The 16,436-nt window shown below is 46.8% G+C and overlaps 1 protein-coding gene across 3 annotated transcripts in view; it reads left to right on the top strand.

Moving 5' to 3' along the window:
• VPS41 (VPS41 subunit of HOPS complex) overlaps positions 1-10,088 on the top strand; it is a 184,930-nt gene extending 174,842 nt beyond the window's left edge. For all 3 annotated transcript variants that reach the window (XM_072599093.1, XM_072599092.1, XM_072599094.1), the window contains 4 exons: positions 6,790-6,889; positions 6,983-7,027; positions 8,549-8,628; positions 9,722-10,088. In XM_072599093.1, the coding sequence (XP_072455194.1) occupies positions 6,790-6,889; positions 6,983-7,027; positions 8,549-8,628; positions 9,722-9,802 (306 nt within the window). In that variant the 3' untranslated portion in view covers positions 9,803-10,088. The remainder of the gene's footprint in view (positions 1-6,789; positions 6,890-6,982; positions 7,028-8,548; positions 8,629-9,721) is intronic.
• Positions 10,089-16,436: the final 6,348 nt, after the last annotated feature.

Raw genomic sequence — 16,436 nt, 5'->3', positions numbered from 1 at the left:
TGCAGGGTTGTTATGTGAAGCAAATGAAATAGCATTTGTAAAGGGCATAGCCCAGGGCCCACCACAGGGTGTGTGCTGTGTGCCCAGCACAGGGTATGTGCTGTGTGGAAATACTTGTTCCCATCTGTTCTTGCCCCCTCTCTTCCATGAAAGAAATTCAGAAGATAATGAATTACACATCGATTTCTTTTATTTAATTTTTTTTGTTTCATTAACTGTTTCCCAGTAGCATCTTTTTTAATTTAACATTCATTTTTAAAGATTTTGACCTCCAAATTCCCTCCCTCCCTCCTGCTTCTTCCCTACCTCTTGAGAAGACAAGCAGCATGATACCAGTTATACATGAAAGTCAGGCAGAACATTTACATATCAACCATGTTGCAGAATAATGCGCACACACACAAGAAAAATAAAGAAAGTAAAAAAGTCTGCTTCACCCTGCACTCAGAGTTCATCAGTTTTCTCTCTGGAGGTGGGCAGCGTTTTTCATCATGAGTCCTTTGGAACTGTCTTGGATCATTGTCTTGATCAGAGTGGCCAAGTCTTTCACAGTTAATTATTGTTACAATGTTGCTATTACTGTGTACAATGTTCTCCTTGTTCTTCAGTTCATAGACATCTTCCTGAGGTTTTCTGAATCCATCCCATTGTCATTTCATATAGCACAGAAGGTTAATCACATCTAGAGCCCTGAGTTACCTAGTCTGGAAGGGGCAAGTGCCTGGAAATCCCCAAGTGCCCTGGCAGTGCTGAGCAGGCAGATGTGCCAGTGGCCAGAGCAGGCAGAGGTCTGGGGGGTCACTTGTTCCATTGGGGGTCTTGTTACAAAGGAAAAGAGATATCCTCCTCAATGGTGCTGTTTGTGCACGGGGGCGTTAACTTAGCATGGGGCCTTTCTATGTGCAGTCTGTGGAGAGAGATCTGGACTGTTGGCAGAGAAAGAGAACCCAGTTCATGGAGAGAAGGTTCTGTCTTGATTCCACTGAGGAGAGTTTGCCCTTGGAAGGGATGCCTGATTTTATGGTGTCAGAAATGTCTGAAGTCCTTCAGGGAGACCTTGTAGTGTGTACTGCAAGCAGATATCTGCTACTTGGAAGGCCCTTTTCTGAGTAGATAAAGAGTTTCTCAGGGTCACCTGGCTGATGGGAGAGGCTAGCCAGGGAGGACTGGCTTAGGAAGGCGCCCACAGGATGCAGGGGACAGTGCATTGAATGAGACAAAAAGGGTCTTCAGCCACAGACATTTGAACGGCTTTACCTTTGGAAGCCATATCATGCTCAGGTAGCTCAGGCTTTCTTACGAACTGCCCAGTTACTAATGACAATCTTAGGCATACATCTTACATGTATATAAAAGGTAAACAATCTGTCCTTACTGGGTCCCTTGTAATTAGTCTTTACCATATATTTCTCTTGGTTCTTGTATGTCAAATCTTCTATTAAGTTCAGGTGTTTGTTTTTTTTTGTTAACAAAGTTCTGAAAGTCTTACATTTATTTTTTCATTCAGAATTATGCTTAGCTTTGCTGAGTATGATATTTTCATCTGGAACCCCAGTTTTTTACTCTTCAGTATGTAGTGTTCCAAGACCCACAATCTTTTAGTGTCACTGCTGCTAGGTTCTTATATTTCTTTTCTTGATCTATTCTCTAGATCAGTTGTTTTTCTTATGAATTGTTTCACATCCTCTTCTACTTTTCATTCTTTGTATTTTGTTTTATTATTTCTTGATCTCTCATAACTTCACTGTCTTCCCCTTGCCCAGTTCCCCAGTTTTGGTTTCCAAGGAATCATTTTCTCCCTTAAGATTCTGGATCTCCTTTTCTCATTGGTTGACTTTCTTTTCATAATCTTGTTTTTCTTGGATTGTTCTTTTTTTTCTTTAGTTTTTTCCTCAGTCTTTCTCTATTCCTGTAATAACTCTCAGTGGTTGGATTCTTTCTCCTTTGCCTCCGCGTTTTTTTTTTTTTTGTAATAGCTTGATTTCTGTCATCACCCCTAGTCCTGGGGTATGGGGGATGGTACCTCTGGCCCCAGATCCTTCTTCAGTTCTCCCCTCTTTCCTAGAACCTAAACCTAGTGCCCACAGCCAGCAGCATCCCTGCCCCGCTGCTTCTGCACTCACCTGGTGGGCATTGGTTCCTTGTCCACCCCTCAGAGTCTCCAAAACACAACTGGGTCTGGCATTCCTTGTCAGCAGACTTTCAACCTTCCCAGCTCAGAAGCCCAACACCCTTCACTGTCCTGGGGGTAAAAGTTCCTGTGGCTGGGGTGCAGGCAGCACCTCAATCCAGCCACCCCAGGGCTTGCTGCTTGCTGTTTAAGCTGACCCTAGCCTGGAGATGTTTACTCTTCACAGGGACTAAGCCTTGTTCTGGGATTTTTCTTCAGATCTTCTCCACTTGTCCCAGAAGGACCCCTGTTTTGCCCCTACTCTTATTTTCTGTGTTTGCCCTGAGGTAATGTTTTATCTCTTGTGGAGGAAAGTCTTGAGAGCTTGGAGTTTTCTGATCTGCTCTTCTAGGTCACCTTCCCATCTTCCCAGAATCCTCTCCTCAGGACTTTGACTTATCCTAAGCAGAGCTGGAGCAGGTGAGTGGTATGGTTAGGCTTGTGCTTCAGGAATATTATTTTGGAAACTCGGTGAGGAATGACCTAGAGAGGGCAGACTGGAGTAGGGGGACCAATAAGGAGGCAATTCAGGTAGTCCAGGCAAGAAGTGAAAAGGCCCTGACCTCTCCAGAGTCATGACTAGGGAGTAGAGAGAAGGGGATGGATGTGAGGGATGTTGTGGACATAGAATCCCAAGTCTTGGCAGTGGATTGGCTATGATAATGTAAAGGAGAGGGAGGATCCCAGGATGACCAGGAGATGACCTCAGTAGAAATGGGCAGTTTTGGAGAAGGGACAGGAAAGGGAAGAGCAGGGAACTCCATCACCCATCACTTTTCAGAGGGGATTTTGGAGCCAGAGGAACAGTTTTTGGATTACATTTATTGAGGTGTATTAAATACATCTTTCACAACCCCTGTGGCAGAAGAGTGTGCCCTGACCTTGGCATGGGATGAATCCTGTTGGTCATTGATCTGCAACATGACTTTGTTCAAATTAATTCACTTCTTTTATCTCTTCTTTTAATAACGCTTGTATGCTTTGTGAAACCAAAGCCTGATGGGAGCATGAATGAAAATGACCTCTGGATGGGCACCTTAGAAAGGGGGGCCCTCAGGGGGGATAAATGGATGTGTAACATAGAGGATCCTTCCAGGTCCTTGTAAGAACCCAGTGAGGTTGTTTGGACTGTGGACCATCAGTCACATCACCTGCGTGGGCTCTGGTCCCCTCTGACTCTTGAGTCAAAACCCTCTCTATGAGCCCATGAAGGCTCTGGAAATGGCACCTGCTGAGATCTTGCAGTAGGAGAGAATGCATCTGTTGAGCCTCCCCTAGCATCAAGTCATCCTCCATCCCACTGATGCACTCGCTGTCACTTGGACAAAGACCACAGTAAGAGCTCTTGGGGTATCACACCCAAGCTAATGGTCACATGAACATTATTTCCCTGGTTTATTGATGACAATGTCAAACAAGACAGGATGAAACTTCTCATTGAAATTAAGGTAAATTCTTCCTACTTCTCCCACTCAGCCCAGGCTTTGTCCAAGTGACCGCACATCAGAGGTGTGGGGGGAGGCCACCCAAGGTCCAGCATTTTCAGATGATGCAGAAGATGGCAGAGCTCCCAGGCACTGAGCTTCTAGATGACCCCAGTTTGAGTGGGAGGCGACTGGGGAGAGGGAGAGCTAACCCAGGTTTGTGAGAACAGGTTGCATTGTTTAAGATGAGCTGGTAAAGCAGAGGCAGTCAAAAGAAGGTATGGGATTCAGTAAGAAAAGATGGTGGATGAGCCCATGCTGCTTCCTCCCTTTTTGTCTGTTATGCAAACCACTCCTTTTCTGCAGTAATTTTCTCTTTGAAATCATCCACATCCTGATTGTTCTTTGGGTCGGCTGTTGTCATGACACCTACCATGATGCCTGAATACTGTGACATTGACTTGTGATCGTTCCATGCTCTCTTTCTGGAAATTGTGCTTCCTTTGATTTTCTTCAGATGGTTATTTGGCCACACGCCCTAAGCAGGTATTTTCTGCTGCTGTTTACCAGATTATCTCCTAAACCTGCCTGATACCTTCTGAATGAAGGGTGAAATTTGTCTGTGTTTTCATGATGTGGTTCCTGAGGTTTTGATTACATTAAGAAAGCGTGAAAGAAGCTCTGTTTGTTCTGTCCATTACTTCTCATTCCCGTGGGTGCTTGTTTCTGAATACAGTTCCTTTACCCGGTAACAGAGTTGTGATCGCTGCACGTTTTTCAAAGAGGTGCACTGCATGATCTCTTTAGAAAGGTGAGGTCCCACTGAACAGATGATACTGTCTCTGGGCACAATTTTTTTTTCCTATTTCATCCTTCAAATTGAGAAATCTTGAATTTTCTATTTATCTGAGCTCACTTACGTGCTCATTCTGATTTCTTCTGTTTCCTTTAAATTCATTCAGATTTTCCCCTTGGATATTTTTTCTCACGAACCAATTATCAGTTCATCTCATTCGCCTCACACTCAAATGAGCTGAGTTTTTTCAAGCTCCAGCTTCTACAAAAGCCTTTGTACAGTCACCATTGTATGGTTAATGGCCTGATTACCCCATTCAAGATTAGGCACCAGCTCCTTGTGAAATTTTATACCAGGGAGACCGACCTGCTTTTGTGTTCTTGTGTTGGGAATCACAATTTCAGATTTAGAAACAACCTCAGATATTGTCTAATCCCAACTCTCCCTGAGTTCCCCTTGGGCCCTCCAGGGATGGGGAGCCCCCTACCTTCCAAGTCATCCCTTTGCCCTCTTGGACAGGTTAGACTATCGGGCCTTTCATTAAGCCACAGCGCTGGACCAAACTGAACAGACCTGATCCTCCTTCCACACTAAGCCAACTGCCACGTGCCTCCCATCCAGACCAGACATTTATACTTCCTTTAGTTCTTCATGTTCACACCTCACACTAATATATTTGTGAAGAAATATTCAAGAACTTCTCCAAAGTTAATATTATTACATTTGTGTGTGGGGGGAGCCCGAACCCCCCCTACTCACATTGACTTCTAAGAGGCGTCAAATCTCCTTTATTCGGGTGGTCCCTTCACCAGTAAAGCTGGAGCAGGGAAGTGCCTTACAGAAGCAGAATGGTAATTTATATCGACCCTGACTCGGAAATCCCCCTCCCACAGCTGACCATTATTCTCATTGGCTGAGACACGGTCTTACATTCTAGGTGTGAAATTTAACCAGTCCCTTTTGAAACCCAGTTCAAATTTCCCGCCCCTGGACGTTACAAAGCTGGTGAAAATGCACCTCATTATATGCATATTAGGTATTGAAAATATATGCAAATGAAGCATTGATGACTCATGCAAATTGGGCATTGAGAACTTATGCAAATCAGGTGGACCTGGGTGAGGGCTGCAGACTGCGTGCACATATGCAAATTAGGTATTGAGGAGTTAGCGAGTCATATCCAATCATTGATCCTAATGCAATCCCTAACCTTATATGGAAATCACCTGACTGGAGGAATGGAAACCGGGGCCCAAGGTCTCTTCCACTCCAGGGAGAAGACTCCATATTCCTGAGAAGTCTTCACTAAATCTGTTCCCATTCACATTCTTCTCTTACGTTCTTACCTCTTTTTGTGACTTTTTTTCCTCTTCTCCATATCCCCCCTGTATTTCTTTGGATGGATTCATACTTCCATTTTTAGAAAAATCCTTTTCTCAGTAGATTCTATAGAGGCCTGAGGAACAAAGACCTTCAGAATTTGTCACACAGTAGAGAAGTTATGTCTCTTCCTTCACACAACGTTAGAAGCCAGTCAAGACTATTATTCTGGGTGTCTTCTCTGTCAGATTCTGCTTTCGAGGTCTTCAGCCAAAAGAAACATAGTTGCCTATTCCAAAGAGGATATAGCAATGATTGCTTTATTACCTAAATACTGGGAAAGGCATTATTGATTTGGGGCTCTGTGGGGTTCAGAGGAAACAATGGACATAGATGTGCCTCCCTTTCCTCAAGGTCTCTACTCCCCCCCTCCCTACAGTCTGGAACCGTTCGTCAGTGCCAGTGGTTTTGGTTATAAGCATTTCCTTTCCTGTGGCTTCAGTGGCTGCTGAGAAGGAGGCAAGATCTGTAGCGTGTTTAGAGGGCGTTGTCAGATCCCCTAGACAGCAGCTCTGGAGGCGAGGCTGGAGACAAGACACAGCTAATCCCAGGGCTCTTAGACACAGTACTGAGCTGGCTTTTCCAGGATCTGAGATACAGAGTGGGGGCCAGTGGTTTGACCCTCCTGGCACACAGAGCCTCCCCTTTCCCCCTCAGGAGCCTGGCCCTGGGACTGACATTTGGTAGGCTGTCTAGATGTGCTGGAAGAATGAAATTCTATTTCTAAATACTGGGGAGCCCAAGTCTGCACAATCCTAGAATCCCTAAAAATCTATAACCAGCTCGATCTGATCTGATCAATACTAGGGAGCTACAGGTGGCATTTGCAGAAGCGAGGCACTGTACTGAAAACAGGTGAGTCACTGTGCCCCTGACTTACAAAGGGTGAGGAGAACAAGGTGGCCACCAGGCTCACTGGCCATCTCACCCCGGGCTGTGCGTGCAGCCACCATCTCTGTGTTCTCTTCTTTTCTCTCCTTGGATTTCTAACAGATCGTGTTTGTCACCTTGCCCCCTAGATTCTCCTTCGCGAAGGCTGCAAGAAGATCCTGGTGGCCGACTCTTTGTCCCTCCTGAAGAAGATGCACCGCACACAGATGAAAGGCATCCTTGTGGATGGTGGGTGAGCCTGCGACACCTGTGGGCAGGGGCACCGCCACCTGTGAGCAGGGCAGCCAGGGAAGGATACTAACTCTTTCCGTTTCCTTGCAGAAGAAAACATATGCGAATCCTGTCTCTCCCCCATTCTTCCTTCAGGTGAGATACTCAAGGAGAACAGAAAAGGGCTTCCTTTGGAAAGAGATTGGAGGATGCTCCTCCCAGCTCAGGACACATGGGTGTGTCCCCATAGGCAGGAGGCGCGGCCAGACCTGGGGTTAGGAAGACCTGGGTCCAAAGGTGCCTCACATACTTAATAGCTGGACAAGTGACTTATACTCTGGGGACCTCAGTTTTTCATCTGTGAAACGGGGAGAACAATAAAGGCACTGACATCCCAGGGTTGTGGGGAGGGTGAGTGAGCACACACAGCACTTTGGAAACCTGGAAACACAATCCAAATGCTCAGTACTGATGGTTCAGCCTGTGGCATAGAGAAGGGTCCCAGGGCCCCAGACCTACTGGGATAAGAAGCATCATTAAGAAGATATCCCATATGCTCCAGGGAATGATTCTGGTCCAATCCTGCCCCACATTCACTGTGCCTAATGTCGAACTCTGCTGCCTTCTGAACCTGTGCCCTGGCTAGCCCCCTTCTCTGACATGACTCCTCTTCATCCCTCAGCCCCCCAAGTCCTGCTCCCCCACATCTCATTTCTGTCCCTGCATTCCCCTCCTCTCACTTGGAGTAGGGCAGCCCCTGGGCTTGCCTCCCCCCCATTTCTTCTCTATCTTAGCATCCTAGAGGACTGGGGCTGCTGTTAGGATGTCCTGGGTGCAAATCCTGCATCTGATACGAGCTGTATGTCTCTGGACAAGTCACCCTTTGTGAGACCGACCTCTGGCTCCTCCCTCCCCAAGAGATAATGCCAGAGTTCTTCCAAGACCTTCAGGTGGCACCAGGCACCTGCTGGCATTATCATCTTCCTTCACAGGATAGCCCAGGGCTGCCCAGAAGCCCTGGCCCAGCAGGAGAGGCCCTGCTCAGGCCCCTTCCAGCTCCTTCTCAGTCCTCTTTACATCTGTCCCTTTCACCCCAGCCAGACACAGGGCCCCACTGATCCACCCTGCATATTCCCATCTGGTGTCTACCTGTGAAGACCCTGGTGTCTTCCTGTGTAAGGCTTGAGTCCTCTGGAAAGCCTTCCCAGATTTCCTTGCCCTCAGATCTCTCCCCTTCACCCCATCCTCATCTGCCCTGTATCAGGCTTGCTCAGCAGTAGCCAGGCCAAGTCTCCTTCCCAGAGGCAGGAGGCTTGGGAGAGAAGGCCCTTATGCCCCCTCTTTTTTAACCAATACTTAGCACGTCCTTGGAGTGCCCTTCGTAGGGGGTTAATAAATGTTTCTAGATGAATTGAATTGACTGGAGCAGGCTTGAAAGAAAGGTGCATTTTTCTGTGCTGAGATTACAAATGATGAAGTATTTGCCTGAGGCCATGAGAGGGGCCAGACAGGACACCAGGGGAGGCCACAGAACCATCCAAGTATATTATGGCCTTCATCCTTCCTTCCTTCCTTCATGTGCATGGATTGGCTCAGTGGTTGGAGGCAGGCTGAGGGCCCCACAGCTGGCTCCTCAGCCAAGGTGGGGAAACTGAGATTTGGTTTTGTCCCAAACAGATGCAGTGAAGCCTTTCAGCGCAGTTGTCTTCCACTGTCGGCACATGTTTCACAAAGAGTGTCTGCCTGTCCCTGGCATGGTAAGCTGTCACTGGACTTCGGGATGGGAGGGATGGCACCATGAATGCCACTCAGAGCCTGGGGGCAGCACCCACAGAGTGACTTCAGGGAACCCTTCTGCTCTGGGGAGCTTTCAGAAGATGCATATACAGGAGAGAAGGGGAGGGGACAGAGGGGGGCATCATGGCTTAGTCGAGAGGGTGCCATGCCTAGGTTCAGATCTCACCTCTGAGATCCAGGAACCCTGTAACCCTTAAACTTCTTGAGGATTCAGATTCCTCATTCACAGAATGAGTCTTGGACTAGATGGTCTCTAAGGTCGCTTCCATTGCTAAGATAGCAATTTGACCATCGCATCATAGGTGAGGGATCTGTCTTCCCTGATGCGAAGGATGACCTATCCAAGAGGTTTTTGGTCTGAATCTGTGATACCATGTGTGTGGGCACTCCCTCCATTGATATGGATGAGCCACTCCTAGGTGACTTACAATCTGGCAAGAACCCTGAAGGGTCTGGGGAGCAGGCACCCTGAGCAAGGGCATAGGTCAGCAGGCCTCACAGAGAGGCACCTCCAGGGTCTGCCCCGGAGCACAGCCAGACTGCTTCTGTGCAAGTCACGTCCATGTAGACTGGTCACACATGCATGTACCTGTGTGCACCTACATGTGCACATGTCCAGGCACACACATACACCACACTTGCACACACACGTACACATACTCACACATGTATGCACACACTCACGTTCACATACACACACACTTATGCACACATACTTACACACCTGCACACACATACACACGCACACACACACTTGCACACACTCACGCAATGCACACACGCACACACACACTTGCACATACACTTGCACACACACGCACACATACACACACACACACAGCACACACAGGCACTTGCATATGCCTAGCTGTTTCTCCTTTCTTTTTAAGGAGTCGTTTTCTTGGGTAAATCGCTCCTCAGAAACATTCAGGTTGGTAAAGTGCAGTTTCAAAGATGAGCACGTCATCAAGACAGCAGGGAACGTTATTCTGCGCTCCACGGGAGGGGAATAAATTCTTTGTCATATTTTCACGTGGATCATTGTCCTTTCAGAGTTCTGCCGGACAGTTCTGCAGCATCTGCACTGCTAAGAACCGGGGCCCAGGAAGCACAATCTTGGACACAACCAAGTAGCCGGCTTTTCCCACCAGCCCTCCCCCTCTTGTCTCGCAGTGACAAAAGCTTTTAGTTGAGATTCATGTACATGTATGTTGTCTTCTCTCCCCTCCTCCCTCCAAAAAAACAGCAACAATTCCACGTTCCCGCCTCTGGGTTGAAACTTTTCCTTTGGACTTCGGAGAGGACAGAGTTTATCCTTTACACGTTTGGTTTCAAGGACACGTCTCATCCTGGATGCCCTTGGTGCAACCTTTACTCAGTAATGGAAACAAAAGGCACTTAATAAACTCTCCAGCAGTGAGTAGATGTCCTTGAGATAACTCCCAGACCTCTGAGGACATAGAGAGAGAGGCCTGGGGTGAGCCCTACTGCCTGAGTTTGATAGCGCAAAGGCTTCCTGAAAGTTGGGCAGCTTCATACACTTCCATCCATATCCCTGCCTCCACCCAACATGCACACGCATGCATGTATACATACACAGACATGCCCACACACATGTGCATGCACACACACACATGCAGCCTTTTACACTTCAGAGAATGAGCATGGCCTTCATTTAGACTGTTTCTCACCACGCTAGCACAAAGGTCTAGGTCCCGGGGGAGGATTTCCCAGAGTAGCTGTGGCTCCACAAGATTTGGGTCAGGCCTAGGAGGACAGCCATGCAGGCCACATCAGTTCATCCTTGGGATTTCCCCAGCTGGGAGGCCCTCACAGACACTGTACTTCACAACCCAGCCTTCAGGGACCCGTGTTCTTCTCCAGTTTGGGGGATGTAGAACTCCTTGGTGAGTGTTGAATATAACAAGAAGCGTGGAACCCCAGTGCTCCTGGCTGTCTACCCTTGAGGGGTATGGTGAGAGCTGACCCTTGTACAGCACATGACAAACACACAGGGTTTGACCCAATCGCAGTCTTGTTCTCTAGCATTACACAGTGCCTGAAACCCTCTCTCCAGATCACCCAGGGAAGGTTACTGGGCAGATACCACCCTCCCCACAGGAGTAAGGTCATTTTCCCAATGTCACACGCCTGATTGAGAGCCAGGATTATCTCATCAGGGTGTCACAACCTTCTGAGGTAGTGAGTGTAAGGGTCATCCCTTTTTACAGGTGAGGAAATTGAGGTGGTGTGGCCATATACCTGGAAAATGGAGGAGCCAAGACCTAACCCCTAAAGTTGTGATTGAGCCCCGCTGCCTTGTTTACAAAGGTCAAGTACTCCCTGGGCTGAGCAGGAAGCAGCCCCCAAGGCAGCAAAAGAGGGACCCAGAGACCTTGCCATTGTGCCTCGTTTCTGTGCTGCTCTGTTGGCTTTTCAGTTTGTTCCTTTGTCTCCAAACGTGCCTCAGTGAGAGCCTGGAGAGGCACCAGCTCTGCCCCAAAGGCCCTGCCCTAACCCTGACTCTAAATGCCCACCATGGCGGACCCTCAAAGCTCAATAGGTGCTTAGGCAATGCTTGTTCCCTTTCCCTCCTGCAGAGAAGGGGAGTAAAAATCTGCTCTGCCACGCCCCTGAATGCCGCCCTCTGTATTTGGTGCCAAGCCTTTGAGTGAGGCATTCCTTAAATAATTCCTAGTAGGAGGGTTCTCTAGCAGACAGTGGTGAGCAGTCAGACTCAAGGAGCCAGAAACCTGGCTAGTGGAGAGGTCAGCTCACTCATTCTCTTTAAAGTTGAGGAAACTCAGACCCAGGGGATTTAAAAGCAGCAGAACTGGAAAGAATGCCTGAGGTTCCTGAATCCTGGGCTGGTTCCTTTAATGCCTTAGATGTAATTGGACAGTGTTCCCTGGCCTTTCCTCTGGTGGGAGCTTAGAACCCTTCCCTCCTGAGCGTTTTTATTTCAGCATCAGCAGTTAGCAGTGCCCTTGGGTGGTCAGGTCCCTTCTCCGACATAAATCGACAGGATGTATTAGGGCAGCAAAGTTTTCAAAAGTTAGTTTTCAGGGCAGGAAAAATGACCAAGGAAGGCAAGGGGTGCATTTGGTGACCTTTAACTTAATAAGTCCCAGGGAACCTTTGCTTTGGAAAAGATTGCCCAGTCAGCACTGAATGACTAAGGAATTAATCATTTTAGAGAACATAAAATATTTAAATAAAAACAGGAACATCTCCCAGTTGTTAAGGCTGTTCCATCAGCTTTTAATTAAAGCTTATGTGTTTAGAAACAGGCATAAGTGAGTAGGAGATAATTCCACCTGATAAATGTCACACCTATCCATTCTATTCCTTTAATTAACTCAGGTTATTAAAATTTCACAGGTTATTACCAGTTTTAACAGGAATCAGAAAACTTTCCCTTCTCTGTCCCCTCCTCCCTGCCCCACCCCTGCTTGACTCTGACTTCACACCTAAAAAAAAATGGAGGGGGAATGTCAGAAGTTCCCCTGGCAGGAAGGCAAACTGAATACTCAGGAGCATGATGTGGAATTTCCTCCAGACCCAGGTCTCACTTTGGTCTCTGGATATGCTCTCAGGAAGACGTTTACTCCCTTTGAGCCTCATTCCTCTCTGGAGGGTCCCCAGGTGCACGTCTCCAGACTGAGCTCTCCCTGATCTCCGTCCCCATGCATCCAGTTGTTGATGGACCTTGCTATTTCCACATTCATATCCCAGGGCCCCTTCTCTACTCCGTTCCCAACATCTTACCTACATTATTGAGGCATCTTCCTCATTGGTCTCCCTGACTCAAGTCTCCTCCACTCCAAGCTTTCCTGTGCTATGCACAGCTAACAAAATGCTTTAAGCACAGAGAAGCGCTCCTTGTGCCAATGCTTAATGAGCTCTGGGGGTTTCTTACTGAATGTAAATTTGTCAGTGTTCATTTTATGTCATATTTATATGGAATATAAACTCAGCTGATATTCATTTTATATTAGGCTCCTACTGAATATAGAATAGTTTCTGTTCCTACGCCCTGGGCCCAGCCTTCCTTTGCAGCCTCATCAGACGTTACTTCCCTCCTGCCCTTTTTGGTCCAGCCAGACTTGCTTTCTCTCTAGTCGCACCCACCCTGCCATCTTCTGCCTCGGTCTTTTTCACACACCACTGCCTGTAACTGTAATACACAGTTCCCTCACATTGCCCTCATGAACTTTCTCTCTTCCTTCAGGATGCATTTCAGCTGGCCCCTTTTCCACAATGGCTTTCCTCATAGTACCCCCCATCCCTCCCACCTGAGCTCTCCTTACAACTATGTCATATATATTTGTATTTATTCTCTACATGCATAGATGTCCTTGGAGTCTCCCCTGGAAGAAGGCAAGGCCCTCAGGAGCTTGGACAGTTTTGTTCTTTGCATTCACAGCTCCTGGCACAGTGCTCGGCACAAACTGGGGACTCATGGACTGACTGCATGTCCCCACTAGACGTTTCTGTTTCAAAGTTCCCATCAGCTCTTGAAAAAATACTGTTCAAAAGTCACTTCATTAGTTCATGTTCAGAAGCTGCCTCCCATCAGTCTTTCCTTCAAACCATCCTTTCTGGCTGATAGTTTACTCTCCCTGGGCGGTGGGGGAGGGTGGAAAGGAATGTTGAACACTGCCATCCCGAAGTGAATGGGCTGCAGCAGAAGGCAGTAAATCCCATTTCCCTCAAACAGTGGTGGGGAGGGTGTCCCCTTTCTAGGTACGTTGTTGAGGAAATTCTAGACTTCATGGACCCCAAGACCCCTTCCAACTCTTAAGCTTCTTTGAGTGGCCCCAGAACATGGGAGGAGGCTGTGCCATGGAATGAGTAGACTGGCACTTGAGGACCTGAGTTCAAGTCCTGGCTGTGCTACTTACCATTCATGTGATTTTGAGGGATCTCTTCCCACGATTGCAGTTTCCTCCTCTTTAAAGGAGGGGAGTTCATCTAGATTGATCCCTTCCAGCTTGAAATCCTGTGAAAATCACCATGAGAATGAAATGGCCCCAGCTGTGGGTGGAGGTAGAATGCTCAGAGGCAGTGTGCTTGTTTCCTAGGTGTTCTTCAGGCAAAGACTGGAAGCCCAGACTTGCATTGTAATGGTATAATCAAAACAGGTAAAACATGCATAAAAATCGGGAATTTCTTTAATCCCAGTAGAGGGAATTCTTGTTCAAGGGTGAGTTGAACTAGATGGTCTCTCCCACCTCTGAGGTTTTGAGATAATCATACTATCTTTCATAGGATTCACTTGAGGCTCAGGTGATGATGATGAAGGCTTGGTGGAGTGTCCTGTGAATGGAAGAAATGATTTCCCATATCTTCTTTATTACAGCCCTTTGATCTCTGATTTCTGAGTTTCTGCCCAGCTTTCTGCCCAGGTTTTTCATTCTGGCACTAATGTTAGCCGTATTCCCTAGAGTTGGAGCCACATGGTGCTGCTTCTGTAGCATGGGCATATATGTCCATTAATACTAATATGAAGCCTCTGGGATCACATGTGCGGATGATAAGAGGGGGAGCAAAGCTAAAATGTTGAAGATATAAAACTCAAGATTCCAAATGTTCTTCCCCCAAAGAGCATAAGCTCCTTCTGGATATAGTCTGGATGTAGTATCTGTTGATCCTCAGTCCCTGCTCTGTGCCTAGCAGTCGTCTCAGTACTTCAATGGATCCATGACCTCATGAATGTGCATGTTCTTTCCCCCGGTACAGATCTCAGCTACTCCATACCTTCTCATCCTTTGCCACTCCTGTTCATGTCTTTCATTGATACTCCCTAGGGGAGCCATCCAACTACTCAAGGCCTTCCTTTGTGTCTTTTTTATGTCTGGCTGGCCCCAGCCCTGTTATACTTTACATCTCAGCCATCTGGAACCCTAATCAAGTCAGTGCTGTCATCGATACTGTAAAGGGCATATCAGTCAATTTCCGTGTGGCATCCCTGAGACTTCCCACACATAGCTGTGACTCTGATCTGGAGGACATTGGATGAAGAAAGGATTCCTTTTAGAGCACCTGGGGAGGAAGCAGCAAACAGGATAAACCTGGCAAAAAGGCACAAATAAAGTTATGATGGGGGACATTAAGGCAGAGCTGCTCAGGTCTTGTTGCTTCTATTTTCTTTACTGAGGAGGATGCTTTTTTTTCTAGTAAGGGCTCAGAATAAGGACGAAACCAGTGGTTTCATTGGGATAGCCAACTCTCTACAGGGGTAATTTCCTAGACCAATGCAACTCAGAACCTCTTCTTCAAATTACCACCTTAGTGAGTTGCGTAGAGCACTGAGAGGTTACATGCCTGTAGAGGACAGGACAGAAATGATAATTAGGCAATGGAACCCCAGATAAAAAGAGGGAGATAGTGAGAAAATGCCTTCAAGTCACTGAATTAGCATCTCCAGGGCTGAAATATGCAGATATAATTGCTGAGGCGCTCTATGATCTCTAAAAGGCTGTGCGGAATGAGAAAAATGCCAAAAGATTGGAAAGGGGCCAATGTCATAATTGGGAAGTAAATGAGGTTTGAGAACAGTGAAGTTAATTTTAATTCCTACCAGAACTCTAGAATATGTTTACATCCTACTTCTGACTGGATGTGTGACCCTGGGTGTGGCATTTATCCTCTCAGGGTTCCAGCCAGTGCTCTTAAACTAGAAGATGCCAAAATACATTGATAGAAGTGTCTCACTGAGTGCTCCCTGCACTGTTGGGTGGGGCCAGGCTCTATTCCAGTTATTAAAATGGAGGTTATTGAAATACAGTCAGTGTGGTTTCCTTGCTGGGTAACTGGTCTGGTCCAGACACTCCTCTGCATTTTTATAAAAGCTGTTCCAAATGAGTTGTCAGAGTCCAAATGTAGGGTTTCCTCCATTACTGATGATGCAAACAGATCATTACAGGAATGTTGACAAACGTTCCATTTTCACACTGTAATCCTCTTGCCAATTTCATCTGGGCTCTTGGGATGATCTGGCTAAGTTGGGTCTTGTGCTGAGTGCTTTCCTAGACATGTTTCCTAGTTTCCATTATTTTTATGAGACAATGTTGTTTATAATCTTCTGCCTTCCTCCCCTGCAGTGGTTTACAAATGAGTTTGTATAGTAAATCAGTGTTTGCCACTCTTGGCTCCCATCTCTCACCATTTGGCAGGGAGATACAGTGTGGCAAAGTGAGTACAGTTAAGAACACCTGGATTTGCTGGATACTTTCTTAACTGTGTGACCACTGAGTTGATCACTTCATCTCTGGCTCCATTTCCTCATCCATACAAAAGGGAGAATATAAAGGTTGCCTTACAGGGTCATGAAAGTCGAGGGAGGTAATGTCTGTAAAGGACTTTGCAAACATTAAAATTTGAAGATGTGTTAGCTACAATTGTTAAGAAGTTTAAGTTTGCTGGCTAAAGAGTGTTTCTGAATCTTCTGGCCCCCTCATGGTAGTGATTATTTGAAATCCTCTGAGCATTTTGGGTTTCACAGGGCAGTGGATTTGGAGCTAGAAGGAATCTTAGACATCATCAAATCTATCCGTCCCCTCATTTTAGAGGTGAAGAAACTGAAGTGCAGAGAGGCTGTGACTTTGTAGAGTCACATGTCTGACAGGGAATGTGAACCCAAATTCTCTTGACTCTCAGGTTCACCTAGAGTCCTGCGTGATTGAGTTACTCTGGATCATACAGAAATATGAACCAGAAGCAGGACTTGAACACAGGTCTTCCTGGCCCTGAAGCCAGTTTGCTA

Source organism: Notamacropus eugenii, chromosome 3 (genome assembly GCF_028372415.1).
Source record: "Notamacropus eugenii isolate mMacEug1 chromosome 3, mMacEug1.pri_v2, whole genome shotgun sequence".
Classification (NCBI taxonomy): Eukaryota; Metazoa; Chordata; class Mammalia; order Diprotodontia; family Macropodidae; genus Notamacropus; species Notamacropus eugenii.
Note: the sequence above shows the minus strand (reverse complement) of the source record. Positions and strands in the feature narration are given on the sequence as shown.